Source organism: Grus americana, chromosome 15 (assembly GCF_028858705.1).
Source record: "Grus americana isolate bGruAme1 chromosome 15, bGruAme1.mat, whole genome shotgun sequence".
NCBI lineage: Eukaryota > Metazoa > Chordata > Aves > Gruiformes > Gruidae > Grus > Grus americana.
The window spans coordinates 10,088,852-10,108,857 of record NC_072866.1 but is presented as its reverse complement, the minus strand read 5'-3'; the positions used below and the strand labels follow the sequence as shown (position 1 = coordinate 10,108,857).

The 20,006-nt window shown below is 43.8% G+C and overlaps 1 protein-coding gene across 1 annotated transcript in view; it reads right to left on the bottom strand.

The window, feature by feature from the left end:
• Window positions 1-20,006, bottom strand: part of CACNA1H (calcium voltage-gated channel subunit alpha1 H) — a 123,986-nt gene that overhangs the window by 83,929 nt on the left and 20,051 nt on the right. The window contains exons 5-7 of the mRNA XM_054843261.1: window positions 17,055-17,370; window positions 4,197-4,289; window positions 1,484-2,273 (exon numbers count right to left, since the gene is read on the bottom strand). Coding sequence (XP_054699236.1) covers window positions 1,484-2,273; window positions 4,197-4,289; window positions 17,055-17,370 — 1,199 coding nt within the window. The remainder of the gene's footprint in view (window positions 1-1,483; window positions 2,274-4,196; window positions 4,290-17,054; window positions 17,371-20,006) is intronic.

The window sequence follows — 20,006 nt, the reverse complement described above, 5'->3', positions numbered from 1 at the left end:
TTTATCTCAAGGTAAATACACATTCTCATAATAACCTTCATTAACTTGCATAGTTAAAGATGAACCAGCGATTCATATAAAGCCCTTGCTTAACAACGGAAGAACATTGCAACTAACCTTGCCCCCTTCTGCCCTCCTACTAAGCTCCAAAGCGTACAGAAATGTCCGCTGAAGGCAATTTCTATAAACAATCCACTTTACCCTTTTGCATGGTCACTTAAAAAAAAATTAACAAACACAAGCCAACCAACCTATTTGGCAAGCAACCTTTACTATGACCCCCCCAAGCTAGGCTTGGTATTTTTTCAGCACATACATCACTAGGATAAGTATTTGTGTCCATGCACATGCAGATAAACAGTTTTGTAAAACACAGGCACTGAAAAAAACAGATCACAAGTTTGGCTTAAAGAAATTAAAAAACTAGAAGCTAGATCTTTTTGCCTTTTTACTGTTTGAGTGCTTAAGACTCTATTTTTCAGCCTTTAGCTCCAGCCATGAGGGCTGGAAGCATTTTGCAAAATAGAAACTTAAGTGTTGCATGTAATCACTACTCCAGCAGTGCGTGATTTATATGTGAAGGGAGATAAAACTACAGTAATTAGCAGTGCTGGTGTGGCTGCAGTCTGTACAGACAGGGATGGACTAAAGGTACAAAAGAGTCCCCAGGATGTTCCTCATTCATTCAGATTGAATGGAGCTCCACATCTGCAGTAACAGTCCTATATTATCCTGCACATGGGGAAAGATGAGAGGGAAAGCCTGAGACCTGTAGCTCTGCTACACTCCTGCCCTCGCACGCATCCTCTGAGGACTAGCACAGAGAAAGATCCTGCAGTGGCCATGGGACTTCCTCCAAACCTTCTGCTCCTTCTTGCCAAAAAGTAATTCAGAGGCTCAGGGGCCTGTCAGAGTAGAACTAGGAGTTTCTATAAGTGTTTGGTTTGAGTTCTTTCAGTGCCTCTGTTTTAAACTTCTTATGTTTCCTATAGCTTATCCTTCTCCATCAGCTTCCACCTGCTCTTCCCTTTCAATGTACCATCTCCCAGGAGCTGCGGCTTCTCTGCTGCAGGGCTGCAGCCAGCAGGTCCGTCATTCACGAGAGACGTAATTCCAGGGACTGCATAGATCTGTTCTTGGGTGGGAACAGAGGGAGAACCTCCAGGATATCACTAAGCACATGAGAGGAGCTCAAAACCATGTGCTTTGTAACCATGGGAAAGAGGCCTCCAGCAGAGTTCTGAACTCATTGCCTGGACAATCCTGTATCTTGCTTTACCCAATGACTGCAAATACAAGGGCAGAGGGAACAGAGCTCTCAGTCCCTCAACTGTCCTACTCCTGGCTTCAGCGCTCAGTTCAAATAGCATTCACAAAACAGCCTCCATCTTCAGCACCCTATGTGGCTATCACTGACACCTTAACTCTTGAGCAATTGGCCCTTTACTTAGTTTTCCTAAGAAATCAGCTTTTTTGTTCTTACCATGCTCTCCTACCAGTTGCTGCAGCTTCCCATAAGAATCCGTGCCCAAATTTACAGGGCTATTAACCACAGCCACAGGTGAATTACCATTCTTCTTTCCTTTGGGAACTGGAACAGCACTGGCTTTGCTAGTTGGAGAAGGCAGGATGGTAGGATAGTTCATGTTGCCATGGTTGGAGAGTCCGGCAGTCAGCTTAATGCTTGCAGGGGCATTGGAAGACTTACAGTTCACTTGTGGTCCTTCGACATGACAGTCTGCATGGTAAATGCTGTGCACAGACTCCGAATCTGGAGGAGCAGCAGGGCTCTGCAAGTTGGGTGATGGAGAAGGAAGCATCAATTGGCCTCCAGGTTTCATGACCTTGAGTTCCAGGTCACAGATCTCAGGGTTGGAGCACGGCCCCCGAGGGCTCCCATTGCTGATGTGATAGTGGTGGTGGTGGTGGTGATGATGATGGTGGATGAGGTGGTGTATAGAGGTGATGCGCTTTTTGCCTCGGTGGCTTTGCCCATTTGTGGTGCTGTTTGGGTTAACTTTTTTCCGGCGCTTACTCTGCCAGTTATTGTACAGGCGTATTGTCCGCCGTTTCACCTTCCTGAAGATGTGGCAGATGTACTTGAGCAGCTCCTCATAGCAGCTACCTGGCTCCGAGAAGCTCGCAATTGTGCTGTCATTGGAGAGATAACGGGCCCGCTGCTCCTGCATCAGCTGGTTCTCCCGCTGCTTTGTTTCAGAAAACTGTGTTGCTATCACAACCAGGCACAAGTTAATCATGAAGAAGGAACCAACCTGGAGAAAACACAGGGAAAAGAATTAGCAGGGACTTTACAAAGCAAGACACGCTCTTCACCACCACATGCTGTCTGAAGTGTGGTTCTTAGAATTTCCAAACATGCCAAATCTCAGGGTTTGCTCACCAAATGTTATGTCAACATGTGCCTGAGCTGCTAAACTTGCTCCTAGGCCATGTTAAATTATTTTGGCAATGGCAAAGAAAACTGTTAACAATAGCCTTCACCACTTTCCTCCCCTCAACAGTGATGACATTTGCTACTAACGCAGGGTGTATGAAACACAAGACAATCAGTTACCACCACAAAACAGATCACTAGGAAACACCTGGCCAACCTGCAAGGAAAGATGGTCTGAAGTCCAATTTGTGCTGTACTGAAATTGCCTCTTCTCTTCCTCTATCACTTCACACCCTGGCATAGTGCACCCTCATTTTGAGGGGGACAGTTGGGGTCCATGCATCTGTGACCTTGTACTCTTGTATCTCTCTGACACAGAGAAACGCATCTCCAGGAGATTCAGTGCTCCTACAAAGGCCTCATTTATTGTCTGGTTGAATTGATGTGTTCTTGGGTGATACCAGGTTTTCAAAATGAAGTCCCAAGGACAAGAATGTGAAGTGACCTAAGGCTACATCCTTTCCTCAGCTGTTAAGTCCACAAACTGTTTTTTCACCACTTAGGTTCATAAATCAGCCAAAGCAAAATGTCAGATATTCCCATCAGAGAATCAGTGCCCTTCGGCGTGAAAGGGACTGACGTCAAGAAAATGCCACTGTCTACACGGCCAAACCTCTGTGCTGTGCTCAGTAGGAAACGTATGGATTTAATCTGGACCATTGTCTGGTGAATCCTCAGGGGAAGCTGTTGGGAGATGGTTTGCAGTGCTATTCTCCAGTTTGTAATATCAGCCTGGATGCTGTTTGAGAAGCAGCAAGGGTGCCATTCCCAGCTCCAAGTGACTTGGAGACTAGTCACCTTCTGGCTTTTTTGCAAGGATCCATATGTAGAGAAGGGCTCAGAAGAGTGGAGTGTAAATCCCTACTATGCATGGCCCATTGCTAAAGGCTTGAAAATGACTGGCTTCAGAATGCTATCCCTTACTGGGAAACTCTCACACTGCTCTGATCCATGCCTTTCCCACTTGTGGTGAGAGCTGTGGTGGTTTGACTTCCCAAAGCCTTCAAAACCACGTTGACGAGGATGGGGTTATATATAAAGATTATCTAGCTACAAAAGCACTTCAAAGTGCCTCCGTCCCATGTCCTACCTGACATCTACATGGTACTTTTCCCTTTGCTCTCCTCCTGACTTAAATGCTTAACTTTTCCACAGATGCAGACCTCTGGAAAAGGTTGCGCCCACTGTAAAAAAAGAACCTCGCTAACATGGAACAGCAGCTTCTGAAAGCAACCTCCAGTGAGTAATATTTTGTTTTTAGGAATGACAGCACCCTAAGACCTCAGAAAGGTGCACTGCTATTATTACTGTTAAAGGGCTCAGGTGAAGTTCAATAGTTTGAGGGCCCTTCATTGAAATGAGGTGTCCTCTGGCACACTGAGGAGGCTGAAGGAAGAAAAGCTACAGCCTCTCCGCTTTTTGTTCTGATTAGCAGTTGCTTGGCCAAGGCACAACAGTTAGGACACATCAAGGTGACAAGACCAAGACTGGGAGAGTAAGAGGGAGGGAAGACCATATGGCTTGACAAGCTGTGACTGTGCATCACATGTGACACTAAAAAGGACTGTTGCAGCCAATAATCTGTCCCCACAGCACTAATCACAACCTGCATGGTTATGCTTTATGGCGGGAGGAAAGTCTCCCGCTCTGAACACTAGCTGGCTCTCCTCTCTGAAAAGCCCCGGGTACAACTTTACCTGACAAGAACAAGGAACGGGAGCATCTCACAGTTCATACTTACTATTATAAGCAATATAAAATATATAAAATTGTAAAAAGAATGTGCATCCATCACATAATACATGATGTCAACCCATCCTTCCAGGGTTATAACCTACAGGAAGACAGAGAAAGACAGTGTAAAAACGAGAGTCAATCAAAAAGTTAGTAAACATCAATCTTCTGATAGTGCCTGGTACTCATCACTCCACAGCATCTCTCAGGATCCATCCAGACCTGCTGCACTTCTTTTCCCAGTTGGCTTAGGATAGCAGCAATGTGTGACCAAAGGACTGGCCTGAGATTTCTAGAGGAATCTGGCATGATGAAAATGATAAAACATTACAATAAAACATCTGAAACACTGGTTCTGAGCCAGTGCAAAGGAATTCCAAGGAAGGAGTATAAACAAAGCAAAAGCTTCTCTGTGCAGAGATCTGGACTTTCACCTTAGGCTCCTGGTTTTGTAATGCTACCCATAAAATTCCTAAGTTAAGTCAATTTTGTTTCTGTAAAACCAAATTCTTTGTGATTCCTAGTGGCTCACCATTACAACTGCATCATCAATATAGTGGAAAAGCATCTGAATGGAAGAGAGTTACTTTAATTAAATGTACAATTGATTTCATATTCGTTTTCTCAGTCTTCCTTCCACTAAAAAAGAAGCTGAGGATTTAATTAACACCACACAGGCTGTGTGCAGAGCAAAGCAAATTCTGCCATGTAATTTACACTTTTTATTTAGATAAAACATACCAAACTTCTAGTGCTATCTTGCTACTAGTCCTAGAGCTGAAATGCCAGCACAATTTCCAACCAAATCAAAGCTCCTGTCTGAATTTACTTGCACCGACGTATCCCATTCACTATGCGAGCCTTGGTGGTCCTAGCATAAACCTAGCATTGCTGCCTGCCTCCAATTTCAGTGGCATCATTCCTGATTTAAACCATGTTTGCAGCGATGGAACTGTGAATCAGCTTGCTATGAACAAGAAAAGGATCAAGCCTCATTGGTGTAGAGGACTTTCTGCGTGGCGCGTACAGAAAAGATGATCCATAAAGCACTTTAAAATAAAACAATGTTCTTGTCACACCTGAAGCATCAGGGCAAAACACTTGCAGGAAAGTCAGACAAGAATCCTTGTCTCTTTTCTCCTGTTTTTTTACTCAAGGAGCTGGAAGAAGCTCCTAGATATGGATCTTTGGTATACAACCACATCTGTGAGGAGGAGAGCATTGCCATACACACAAGCATCTGCACTCACAGTTTCCCTGAGACTGTCAGAGCACCTTGCATCAGCTCATGGGTGCTGGAAGAGAAACACTACTTACTCTTGATTCCTCTCACCCTAAAGTCAAATGTGGTGATGTCTTACCAGCAAGTTTTCAAACCCACTTCCCACAGTGAAGCACACCCAAGTTACCACCCATCGTGCAGCTCGGTGAGAAGCCACCAGTGCATACAGCTCTGCGCTAAAACCAATAAACATGATCTGCCAAAGAGCAGGTAAAAATTGTCTCTGCATCTGTTTTACTCTGTCAGCATTGCTAAAGACTTTGAGCAATCAGGTCTGATGACATGCTGGCTGCATTTACACCAACTGCACCCACTTCTGTTCCTCATTATATGCATTAGATGTTCTTTCATATCACATCCTCACTGTTGGTTAGTGATGTGCAGATATCAGACAGCAATGCTATGCTTCCAGTGGCACGGCTTTAACAAAACCAAAAAGAATGCTTTTTGGTCAATAGGAATCCCAGAGATCAATCTGTGGTAGAAAGTTTTCAGCAACAGACACATTTTTTTGTGCAGATGCAAGTGCTGTTATTCACCCTGGAGTCTGAGAAGGGGTTAAGCTGTCTGGGCCGACACAGGCAGTAATCAGTCTGTTCAGCGGTGTGAAACGGACAAGCAATCAAACTCAAACTGCCCTTTTCTGCCTTTCCTTTAACACGGTTGAAACATTTATAGAGAGCAAAGTTCTTTTCAGCCGCATTGCTTTCCTGTGTGGGCTGCGTGCAGCAGCTGATCATCACTTGCACTCGATGCCTGTGTAGATTCATGGGGAAACTGGAGGGATCAAATTGGGAGGTGACACAAGGCTAAACAAAATCACTGCCAACTGCCTAAGAAATAGTCTCCTTTGCGCTGTTCAAAGTCCTCTCCCTTTCTTCCCCTCTATTTGGACAGGCATTTCAGAATCAGGCTGCCACAGCTGGCACGGCAGGTGCTCCATCCATTTACACTTGGGGATGAAAAACGAGCCCAGAGACTCCAAACATATTGGATACACCTCTTTGCATTTGGCTGGCAATCCTCAAATCGAATGTATTAAAACAATTAAACACAGAGCCCTCTCTACAAAAGGAGTTACCTGAGGGCTGCTGTTGGGCTTCTGCAGGCACTGCCAGCTCCCCACCTGGGAAACAGCTGCTGAGACAAGAATGAGGGCCAACCAACGTTTATAGAAGTATTCTTCTTGCATGCTAGACAGCATTTTCAGCAAGAATCAATCAACACACCACAGTTCTCCTCTGGAGGGCTGAAAATGCTCATCCAGCTCTCAGAATATTTAAGATGTAATTAGAATTTGCATTATTTACTACTTGCTTGTAAACCAAAGGGACACAGGAGGGATAAACAGACCGCTGAGCTTTTGTTCTCCTGTTTGACATCTTTGTGGATTCATTCTTGGACTCACCACCCAGTATAAAAGTAGCAGTACCTAGGGGAAGGATTCCTGAGCTGCCGAGGATTAGAGAGTACTAGCAATCCTGTAAGAGAGCGTGCTCACAGATATCTGCTGTCTTTTTTTTAATCAAATAGCTCTGGAAAAATGCAGGACAGCACACATGCATAGCCACCTGTCTGGACTGAAACAGTGTCTATGATTTTTACAGCCTGATTCTTGCCATGCTGTGGACTTCCTTCATGCTCTCCTTTAAAGTGCTCTGAATGACTTTACAAGTACATTTTTACCTACTCCAAGATCCCACTGCACATCCCAGGCAAGGCCTTGGTGTAAATGAGAACCAGACCATTTGAATTTGCCAACAGCTGGTCTATAACACCGTGAACTAAACTCTTTAACTATTTTTGGAACCAAGTCAAAGGCATCTGCACGGGTGTGAGGTTCACTGCTGCAATGCACAGTTTGATTCTGCACGTTTATTCTCAGACCAGATGAACACAGAGGGAAATACAACTCTTGCTATTGTCCCAAGAACATGGATATGTTTTTTCAGTGCTGCCTTTCCTGCTGTTCCTCCCTTGGGGGACCCTGAATGCAATATCACCTACTTCACTAAGCAGAAATGTCTTCCTCCTCTCTTCACTTCCCAATCTGATTAATCCAGTGGACTGCAGCTCCAGCACTTGGCCCTCCAAGCCCTTTATAGATGTCTTCCAAGGACCTGGAGCACCCTTCTTGTGCTCTCCAATCTCAGCAATTCGTTCTCAATAATTAAATTCTGTTCAAGCCACGATTGTTCACAGACAGACATATTAAACAGTGTCTCCAAATGTACCAGTTCAAAGCTTCCAATAAATGCAACACACAATTATTTATCAACAGAGATAAGATGGCAAGAAACACATTTCCTAATTCTGCTCTGATGAAAAAGATGTGCAAGATACGTGGCACACTAAAATTGGCAGCTGCAAGGAAATAGCTGAAAGATTCAATTAAGATGATTGGCAAGGTTGTCCTGGAGGGTGCTGCCAACTGTAATCACATGCTGCAGACCCGGGGGAAAGACAGCGCTGCCCCCTTAGCATGGGGAAATGATTTTTGCCCTTGAAGGACTGAGACTCTGGGCAGAGAACAGACCTGTCCTCGAACCCATGGGAGACCCTGTACGATGCTGAGTCTGATTCTCCTTGCCTGCTCATTCAGTCCTTTATCTCTCACACAACATGGGCAGGGATGGGATAAATTATTTGTTTCTCACTAATTCCTATGAGGCTGAGTACTAAAGCCCTGAGTCTTGTGTCTGATCCTCTCTCCCATCACTGCAAGGATTTAGCGGAAAGCTCACTCAGGTGAACATAAAAACAGATTTTGACCGAATTGATCTTTGGCTTGGACACCATTCATGCAGTCCCCAGTCAGGTGCTCCCTGATCACCATACTAATATGAGCAGGATGAGAATGGACAATCAGATTTCTTTTTTTTAATGTCTTCTGTTCTGTGATTCTGATCATCTTGGTTCGCTCACGCCACAATAATTCCCTCAGTTGTAACAAAGCTGCTACATTAAATCAGATGAGCATAATTGGGGACAGAATCAGGTCTTCTACTCAAGCTAATCAGAATCAATTTAAAACTCCAGAGTGAAAATCACAGAGGAGATGTAGATTAAAGATGCTGGCCATTAACTCAGACCTCCTCATTGTTCCCAGGGAGACAGGAGGTTTATGTTGTTTTTCTGGGGTCACTTCAAAGGTCTCTGCAGAACAATTTCTTTTATTATGTCAAGAAGTTTTCATCATAAAAATCCTTGTCTTTAAGCTCTGCCAAAATTTTTGCAAGTTCTTGGCTATAATCCATTCAAGAGCAGGTTATTTTTTGCTTTAGTGTCAGTTAAGACAAAGGAAGAAAGAATCATTTAGGAGAAAAAACCCAACACCCCAACTCCAACACAAACTAATTTACTAATTAAAGTCAAACACTGAACTACTTTCTGTGTATTAGAAAGCACTAATGGCTAGTGCCAGATGGACCGCTGCAGATAGAAATCAACCTTGAGGTGCCACTAATCAATTGAAGAAAGTTTGGAAAATTACTGTGTGAAGCGCAGCTGAAAAGATTATGAGACCTGAATGCACAGCATACAAAACTCCAGCCTAGCCCTGAGGCTTGATTTTTCTCATGGCAAGATTTCACTTCTGTGACTACTTGAACAAACTTCATTTGTAAAGACAGCCTCCCTAGGCATGGGAACCAAAACCAGCATCTCACACTTTGATCAAAACCCCTACAAAGCATAGCTCTGGCAAACAGAAATTTCCTTGGTGGTTGATTTCAGAATTGCAGGTGCTTGTTCAACTCGGTGCCTGGCCAAAGCTGGAGATGTTATAGAGATATAAACCCAAGTGTTTCCAAACCATTGGAAGCATTCATCTTAATTGACATCTATAATCTGCGCTCAGCCTCTTTTTCTTTGGCCTAAATTGAGTCCTCTGGGGACAAGATGGGCATTATCTGCATCAAAATCAATTATGCTGAATCAAACAGCAACTCTGAAGACTGCCATGATTATTTGGTTTTATTTACTTTTTGTCTCATTTCCCTGGCCCTGCTGCAAGGTTTTTTTATTTTTATAAAGCTCATCAAGACAACATCCAATGAGATAGCTCTCACGATTTATTAATTACTATGATGATCCCAGTAAGTTTTACAAGATCTTCAGTATTCATTTCTGAAAGCCTCTTATCTATGTATTCTACCCTCTCGGGCATATTGATTTGGCTACCAAGCACTGACCAGTGAATAATGGAGTATTCCTTTTCTGCATGCAGAGTGCTTGGCAGCTAATCAAATCACTATTTCTGAAGTCAACTTCACAATTTTAATTATTTCCTCATGACACATGTTAAGTAACCTCTGTGGTCAGAAAAACAGGTTTTATTATATTGAGTAATGTCCTTTGAACAGATGCTTTTCCTTTCACTTCAAGGGCCTACTTACTTTGCAAAGCAACTTTAGCGATAACTTATTCTTTATAAATTGAGAGTCTTGCAAAGCATGCATCTGCTCTGAAAAGTGGCCCTGCAAAACAGAAAAAAGGAAACCATGCCACCTTGCATGTCTTGGTTTTGTGACCTCTCAAATTTGTTCCACATAGATGTGATCTCTGGTCAGCATTACCAGGTCACAGTGGATCTTGAAAAGCAGAGCACAGCCAGCGTGCAATAAAGTTGGACACATCACTGATACTGTTATCGGTGGCCCAAAACCTCATAAAAGTGAATCTACGGGCTTAAAAATGGCATAAAAACTCAACAACTTTTGCCACAAAAGGAAGGTTAGTTGCTGTCTCTCTGTTTCACGCTAAATAATGCAAGATCCTCATCCGATAGCACAAACATCACAGATTTCAGACGACTGCTGCTTATAAAAAAATCACATCTCAGTCCATATTCATGAGGTTTGATTTACTGTGATAATTATCCTGTCTTCATTGTTTGTGTAAAGTATCTTATGCACAGGGAATGTATTTAACTGTTTAGCTTCAGCAATAATGAGTCCATTATCATAGAGAGCACCATAAATTAGAGTTTTATAGCAGAGCAAAGCTGAAAGATTAAGAGTCTGCAAAGAGAAGGGAACCGAAGCCAGACTGAGATCCTTGCTTACAGATGAGTGTACCATATAGCAATTATATGAATGACAGCGCTTATCCAGACACTACTGTCTGGAACACAGCAGTAGTTTGGGGTACTGGCCCAAATGCAAAAAGCAAGGATTTTTGTTATTCCTATTGTTACACCTTGTTTCAAATTATATTAGAGACTGTTAGGGACAAAGGGATGCACAGCTTCAAGCACAACTACCCTTCTGTGCAGGACTATGACACAAAACACATTTCAGGTGTCCAAGTGTCTAAGCTTTACCCATTCACACTAATCAGAGTGTGTGGGGGGGTCTCTTGTCCTCCTGGATGGATCTGCCAACTCCACACAGTCTGGAGACAGTTGTGTGGGGACATCAGGGAACCTTTGGCTTAGCATACAAGTCTCCCCTAGGATATGTTCAACTCACACTGCAAGGTGCAATAGCAGCCACTGAGCATGGAGCACGTTTGGGGCAATCAAACCAAAGTAAGATTTCCCTGTAAAAATTGTTGACACACTTCAAGACCAGTGGCTTTTTCATCACTTAACTGGACTCCAGATTAGGCCATGGCTTGCTGCAGACACCCCTCTTTCTGCTCTGAATAAAAGAATCTATGATTGAGGTAGGATGAAACCCTTCCAAAGCTAGAGAGGTTGCAGCGGGTTTCTGTGTCACACTGGCTGACTCCAGTACCTCCCATAGGTTAGCAGGCCCAGACCTGGAATCAGGATGGCCTCTCTGACTTGCGCTATATAGGACAGTTCCTTCTAGCCCTCTAAATGAAAGAGGTTTTTCCAGAAGCAACTAATCCTCTTGGAAGCACACTCCGAGATGCTTTAAAGGGGCTGGATATTTTTAGATTGGGTATTCAGCTTGAAAGCTCTTCAAATGCAGAAAATAATGTTTATTTGGCCAACCAAATTTAAAAAAGCAACACCAACAAAACTTAAACCCCATCATGTAGAGTGAAATATTTTTTGTGATCCAAAACAAATTCAAGTCTAGTGACAAAGCATCATTTGAAGCAGTGGAAATGAAAAGCTGAAAAGCTTAGAACTCTCTTCTTGCCAAATTCAGCACAGATAAGCATTGTTGACACATATCTCCTGTTTAAAGAATGAACCATTCGGCAAAAAAAAAGTCCTTTTGGCCAAAAAATTATCTACTCAATGAATTCTGAAAACATGGGCACCCAGTGTGACAGCTGCTTCTGAAAAACATGGCCCACAAAACTACATGTTGCATGCATAAATACAATTGCAGTTGGAAGCCTCAGGCTCTTTCACTTCCTTCTGCTTCAGTGTGCCTTTTGGCTGTTCCCCAAAAGAGTTAAAGACTACTGGAAGTGGAAGAACAGAGGTTGCAGCAGACAGGCAAGCAAGCATATTAGTAGTATCTCAGGTGCAATTCTCTTGAGACATTGGGGTAACCATTCCCGAGCTGTCATTTTGTAAGAAACTTGGTTGAGGTACCCTGAGGTCCCAGTAACAAAGAAAAAACAGGCCCCAAAAGGTCCCTATTCATATCTGAGTGACAGCCCAGCTAAGAAGATGTGTGAGTAGGAACCAAGAGGAATGACCCTGCCAATAGATTCCAGAGTGAAGGTTTGTGCTTAGTCTAAGGGAAAGCAATATTAGAGCTTCAGGTCTTGTCTCCTCAAATGAGATCTTTTCTTGACTGAATGACAGTAGAAACGAGGAGGGACTCCAAGCTCATTCTTGCATTTGGCCATAGCAGAAGGGCATTGAAGTGCATATATTTTTTCCTTTAATTCAAATGGAAAAATATGGTTCCATTACAGAGTTAGCTGAAAGGTTTCCAGGCAAGGGAGAAATCCTCAGGGAAGGATTTCAATCACGATGAACAGAGGCTGAAACAATGTGAAGTAGGCAACCGCTGTGGAACAGATCAGGACACCAAACAATACTGAAATGAGACAAATGAACCTTCCTCTTTCCAAACCTGAAATCCACCCCCAAGCTCGGTACCTTCTCAGCTGGCCCATCTACAGGCACAGCTAGCAGGGGTGCAGATCCTGGCAGAAGCAGAGTCAGCAACACGGAGACAAAACAAGCTCCTCCTCAGCACATAGCACAGGGTCAAAATGAATAAATCTTTGATTGGATTGAGATAGCTTACACAAGCTCCCAGGGGCTTTTTTGACAAGCTAGAGCGCAGAAGAGGTAACTTCACATCTAAACAAAAGGGCGATTTCGGCAGGTGGCCTGCAGCATACGGCTGTCACTGCCAGCTGTCATACCTGCTCAGGCAGCCTGCCATCGCGTTAGGAGTAAAGTATGCGCAGAAGGACAAATGAAGGAAAAAGTGGGTGGCATCAATCCCCCCCACTTTCCCACCCCAAACTTCTTCTCTCTCCTGAGCTGGTCACCCACCCCTTCGTGGCTGTAACATACTCCTAGCTTTGGTGAGACCAGGTGCAAAGAGAAGTTCTCCATCTAAGCACGCTATCAAGATAACACCTTGAACTCTTGCTGCTGCTGACAGTTTCTTTAACTCTGCTCTATTTCCAGACATCTTTCTTCAGAAGGTGATTCAGCTTTTCCTTTCTTGGGCATTCTTATCATGTCATGTGCCTGCTGGGCTGTCTTCAGCACTCGTGAACACAACCAGGGTTTTTTTTTTTTCTTCTTCCCTGACAGCAGCAAGGGGGCTGCTGAATGCAAAACAGTCTCCTCTGAGAATTTCCTCACTAGGGCCTTCTGATGATGGGCCAGAGATGTTACTTGTATGACTTGATTAACTTGTTAACTGAGATGTCTTCTTAAGCAAAACCACACAGAAGCAATATGCACTCAGAATAACATAAGCCAGAAACAGAATCATGAATCTGAGAGCTGCATCCAAGAACTAATTTCAAGAGGGTCTTTCTTTAAGGAAGCCCCTTAGAAAATGCAGCTACTTCTGAAATACTGCCTGTGAAGAAGAGGCCATAGAAAAGGTAACTCAGCCAGCACCAGCAGTGTCAAGAGCCTCTCTGAACTGCCAGACAAATCTTCTCTTGTATTGGATGGACATTTCCTGAAATGTAATTTTTTCTGTACATTTGCTCCCAAAGTTCAGTCCTTGCAGCTACACCCTGGAAGGAGGCAAAGAAGAACAGCTTGTTCCCTTGATCTTGTCTTAGTTCTGCCTAGCTGATGGTTATTGCTCCTTCAACTTTGCCTCACTAGTTTTGCCAAAAACATTGTCTCCTGATGTAAAATGCTATTATAGGTCTTATTTTTCTGCAAGTCAGACATGAAATCATCCAAACAATGGTTCTGTGGTTTGCAAAGTAGCCTAAATCATCTCTTCTACCCAAACTGTGTATCTTACCAGCCATCCAACCCCTTTTTGTTTTAACAGGGTTTCTGCATTCAGGCCTGGCCGCACTGACACTGATGGTTTGGAAGGTGGCAGTGTTTTGGTTGCTCCACTGAGACTGTCAGTAATTCAAATTAAATTGGACTTTGGTTAGGTGGGTAATTCATCATTTGCAGTGTGACAACAATACCTGTAATTACTGCTCTTATTGTTGTGGCTGAAATTCATGTGCAATAAAGGGATCTTAATATCATGCCAAACCTCACAGTTAATTTAAGTTCCATCTCCTTTCATTTATTCTGTAATAAGCTAATTAGTTCACATAATTTGCCATTGAACGTGCCTTTGTAACAAATATATACATGAATTAGCCTATTACACAACAAATGAGGGGAATCAAAACATGAATCATTTGCAGGATTACATAAGGAATGATTATCCTTTCAAACACCCATGGATGCAGCCATCATCTTTATTGCTTTAAGTTTTAATTATTTGCACGAGGTTGGTTCTCATGTCTGATGCATCTCACTTACTCTTCTGCTTGGAAGGTCAACAATGCATTTCACTGTTTGGTACGCCCCGCTGCCACGTGCCAGGTTACTTGCAAGTTCAGGATCACTACCATGAAGTTAAACGTCTTTCAGCTTGGCTGCTTAAATCCAAATTCTGGCAGCTGAAAGAGCTTAGCCATACTGCTTGCCTCCTGCCTTGGCATACCATTCACAAGGACATTTTGGATGAGATCTTCACATTTCCTTGTCAAAGTCTGCTTTTGGTTTTGTTTGTTCACAGTCTGCACAGTATCAAACTGCACCCTTGGAAATGCTTGGGCGTGACTTGCCATCACTGCCCTTGGAAGCTTTCTTCCAAATCTCACCTGTGGGACTTATTTCACCAACCTCCCTTCTGACAGCTCTTAAACCATACTCAATTTCCAACTCATTTGGGATAAATCATGAGGGATGCTCTATCCAGCTGAGTCCTAAGATTGCCATTATGCAAACTGGAGGCTTGCCAGACCTTGAGGTTCAGTCCACCATGATAACTCTTACAAAGTACCACGTATTCATTATTCCCCAGAAGGGATCGGGACAATTGGACCTGTCTCATCCAGAACACAGAGTGCTTTCTGCCCAGTAATTCAATACCAATTCACAGGGAAGCTCCTGAGCTACTAAACTCATCAGTTCTACTTTTTGCACTACATACTTTGAGGCCTCATCTAACTGCTGACCTGCTGCTACCCAGCTTCAACTATTAAATGTAATGAGAGCACAACTCAATAGCTTTATTTGTTGAATGTTCTCTGCTTACAGCAACTGTTTTGATTTAGCATCCGACCTCTTGCAGTAATGATTTAGTCTTTCCATATCAAAGTTAAGCAAGCACCTTAGTCCCAACAGCTGCTGCTTTACCTGGAGTGATATTGTTTTCAGCTTCTAAAAGTGAATCCTTACTACTAAAACGAATAAAGACGTAAGAAGAGTTTTTGGCTGGAAATACTCTAGCATTTGGATGGCCTAAGCAGCACTAAAACCAATCATAAATCTCCTGGCAGCTGCCAAAATGATCTATGGATACAATACCCATCTTTGCCAGGCACTCTGCTCTGCCCAAAGGAATCAGTTGAAACCTCTGCTGTGGCTGGTGTGTTCTCCCTGGCTTAAAACTGTACATTCTCAGGCGGAGAAAATGAAATACCAACATGAAATGAAAACTTGCAACCTGCAAAAAGACTCAGGAAGTAAAAAGGAAGCAGGACTCCTCAAGCAGCACCTGCTCATTTTCAATGCACTAGCACAGGCACTCCGCAGCACGTTGTCCTCTGCCCTTTCTCTGGCAAGAACACTGGTGCCCCACGGTGGGAGCCAGACAGGACCTCCTGGGCACATCCATCAAGCTCCATCAAAGAACTATGCAAGAGCAGAAGAAGAATGCAGGTGCAGCCAGAGACCTATCTACTCTTCTTGCTTTGATTTCCCTCTTTCCTTTATGCAACGCTCACTACCAGTCAGGAAAATTCAAAGTTAGTTTGGCAGTTCCTCTCTTGAAATACTAATTCCAGGAAAGACCCAAAGCATTTTTAAAAAAACATAGCCTAGTAGAGACTTGGAATCTGCCTGAATCCTTCTGGATTTGGCTTTAAGCCTCTGACACCAGCAGCAGTGTGATTCAAGGTGTGCTGCTGTGACAATATGAGAGCAAACAAGATGCTCAGAGCAAGCAATTGCCCCTTTACAACTCCCAGATGAAAACTGAAAGTTATTAAGTTCATATTACATTATGAAACTAGAAGGAAATTCATAAATGAAATTTAGAGCTTTGAACGGGTAATTATTCATCATTAACAAAACTAGAAGGAGATGATTTTTTTTTATCTTTTAGGAATAGATATCACCAACACTTCAGGAGGACTAAATAAAGCAGGGCATCTAGCCAAAAGCATAAAGAAATTTATATTAAAAACAGAAAGTGCAAATTAAAAATGGAAAACAGTACACTGCTCATTTAAAATAGGCTACCCCCAAGCCTCTGGACTGTGTCGATGAGGTATCCAACATTCCAGAGCTACAAATGCTTGAAAATGCTTCAGTTGCTGGAGTGTTTTTGTCACCTGTAAAGGCTCCCTCAGTCTGAGCAAGAAGCACTTTGGTCTCTAGTGAAGAGCTGTGTAGGTGTGGATCAAGAGAGACTCAAATTCCACATGAGTAGTATCTCTTCACATGTATTCCACCCAGAACAGACCATTAGTATTATTTCTTCCTCCCTCCAGCATATCATGCTAACCGCTATAACCCTGTTATTCTAGAATCAAGCCCATGCCATCAAGCTAGTTCCTACATTTTAGAATGATATTAAGTCTTGCTTAAGGACTTGGACAACACTCTCCATTTCCTGATACTACAGCAATAAAGACCCTAACTCTCAAAAATCTCTGGGATTTATTTGCAGTGCTAGAACTTGTCATGCTTTCGTCTGCTTCAGGAAGTATTTTCCCCCTGTTGTAAAAAGCACTGAAAAATGGCTGTTCTCCCCAAATGTTCTCTTGCAACATTTGTGCAGGTTATTGTCCGATTCATTTACTCAACGTGTCTTTATTTGCAGTTTTATGCAGGTGCAAGCAAATTCCTTTTTCCTCTGATGCATCTATCAAAATCTTTCCAAGCAAAAGATGACAAAAGAAAAAGAAAAATATTTAGGAGAATCCTACCTGAAAAATAGCTATCCAGGCATATCCGATATTATCAAAATTGATAGCTCCGTTGTGTGGGTTTATGTCCCCTGCCATGCATACGTTGTAATACTGGTTCCAGTTTATGCAGGCATTCCTGCTGCTGAAGTCAGGGTTGTATAAACTCGGGGTGTAGGAGTCCATGCTCAAGGTGCACTCCACCTTGTACTCCTTCCTGTTTGGGATGTTGGAGCATTTCTGCATGCCGTTTTCACGATGCGATGAGCAGATGAATGGATTCTCCTCTGCTTCGTCTGTCCGGTAGTACGGATGCAGGAAGGTAAGGTTGTATGTCCTGGAGGGGGAAGAAAGAGGAGGATGAGAACAAACAATGCATCCCTTGTTTTGTCAGCAGCAAAAGGCGCTGGTTTCTGTCCCTGGTTTGGGTGTGTTATTTCTCCTTTGCCCTTCAGCCCCATCTGACTGGGGACAGCAAGTCACAGCTGAGATATCAGCCCCTACCTTTGTCTACAAAGCCTTTTGCTTACAGCATCCTGTAAGGCACCAGTGATCTTTCAGTTAAAGATCAGCCTGAGCTTCCCCAAGCGAACAGGGCAGTTGAAATGAGATGGTATAGAGAGAAAAATCCCAGCAGGGCCAGGTGCTTCCCAAAAATCTAGGGAACTTTTTGTTTCCATCTAAGGATTTTAAGATAGCTCTTCTGATGCTCAGAACATGCTTCGGAAGAGCTGATGGCAAAGCAGCTTTCCAATAAATTTGCCCCTCAGCACCTCTCTGGGATGAGTGAGACGAACTTTAACAAGGAGAGATGCAGCCACAGGCCATCTCAAATTCCTTCTGTACTTACCTCAGAAAAGAAAGAGCCCACATTAACGGGAACTGCATGCTTACTGCATATCTGATTTAATTGGCCTGGATAAAGTTTATGGCTCTGTTACAGCTAAGATAAGCAAGTGCTCTAATTGCAGCATGGCAGGGAGGTGCCTTTTCCTGAGTCATGCTCTGGGGCAGATCAGTGAGCAACCAGAGCCCAGGACTTTTCATGCTCTTTCATTACCATTAGTGAGACCCACCAGCACTCACACTGCTGAAGCGCTGCTCAAAATGAGAAGGTGCAAAGTCCTAGAGCTGACTATCTGCTGTGTTCAGAGCTGCAGGGATCTAAGATGCTATATAATCAGTCAGGAGATAAGGGAAAAGGCAACACAAATTATACAACCAAGTGAGATACGGGTGGAGGATAAGCAGGTAATTCTTCAAGACAGGACGCTGTATTTTTATCTGTTTCTGAATGTACCTAACTATTGAATAAATTTGGCTTTAGTGAGTGCCAAACTAGTGTTATTCCATACAATTGCTTGAAATTGCTCCCCAAAACCCTCGAGTCAAGCAGGAGTCACTCAGCAACTGCACTTTAAGGAGAGCACAATTGCTGCAGGGCAGAGCTGAGGGGAAATTAACCCTGAACAATTTTCCTGGGGAATTTGGTGGCTCTCCATCAACGAATTACTTGAGATGGGTATTGAGGCTTCATCCAGCTTCAGGGATAGGCAAGAGTAGCATGTCAGAGGAACTGGGCATTGCTCACTGGTGATTAAACATATTCACCAGTTATTCCCCTCCCATTGCATAGTGCTCCCACACCTCTAGACAAAACTGTAACAGCCTCCTCCTAGTTTCTATGCCTTAGATTCAGGAGACAAGGATGAAACTTGAAAAATGTTTTTCCTCCAGGACTGCCTAAAAGCCTTCTCCTTCTCCTCCCACAAATTGGTTTCACTTGGAGGAAATTTCCATATAAAACAAGCTAAAGAGAAGGCTAAGTGCTACGCTAGCACCGTGTTTGCTAGATCAGATACTACAACCAGCAGAGTTTGTCACACAGAGAGGGTACTGTGGAGGCTTGCAAAGGATTAAAACACATTGAGGTGCAGGGATGTGTCTACAGACTGCGGACAAAGACAGCTGGGGAACTTGAGAGAAGAAACAGGGGGGAGGAGGAGAAGAGACACCTGAGAAGTGACTTCTCTTAACTCACAAGTGGCAGACAGAGCCCTGGCAGCTCTGTTTTGGCCTTAGTGGGTATGCTGAAAGGGGCTCAGTTCAGATGCAAGGGCTCCTGCACCCTCGAATAAAAGTGGTGGGGACCCCACACAACTGGGGCGTCTCTGCTTACAGCCACAGTGCCTGCCTGAATCTCCTTGCCCAGGAAGGTGCTGGGAGGGCTCCGCACCCCCATGAGACATGATGCAGCCCAGGGCAGAGCCATCCCAGCCCCACCAGCCTCAGGAAGGACATTTTCTTCTAAAACTACCAGGTTTGAGAGGCCATGGGTGCATGTCTCATTAGCCTCCTCCCAAGGAACTCTACAGCAGTGCTCGATAGCTCTGAAGTCTTTCAAACAGGACATTGGGATCAGGGCTTTCCACATCCTGCGGTGGTGACAGGGGTCTAACATCCCCGAGAGCCCAGACCAAGCCTGGACTACGCTGTGCACTGCCTGATACAGCAAAGTATCATGGCCACAGGACTCTGGGGTGTGACTGGCTTCCCTGGGGATGACTTCACCACTCTTGAAGCCAGGACTTTGTGGGTTCCAGAGCTACTCTAAGTCCCTAGAATGATGGCAGGGGACGTCTCATTTGGTACCTTCTCATTAAAGCACCTGGACCTCCAGCTCAGGCTCAACAGATCTCTGCAGTTCTCAAATCCCCGATGTGACAAGTCACGCAAACTCGAAACTTTGTCTGTCTGGGCAGCTCAAAGCCCAAACCTGGTGCTTGCATCAGAAACAGCCACAGAGGTGAGTCTCAGACAGTAACCTGCAACCCTAAAACTATACATTGAACTCCCAGCCCTGCAACAACCCTGGTGTGGTCTTGGGAACATCCCTTGCTCTTTCTCATTTCCATTCAAACAATGGTGACCAAGGCTCTTTGATCTGGATGTGCCACTCCAGTGAAATACTCT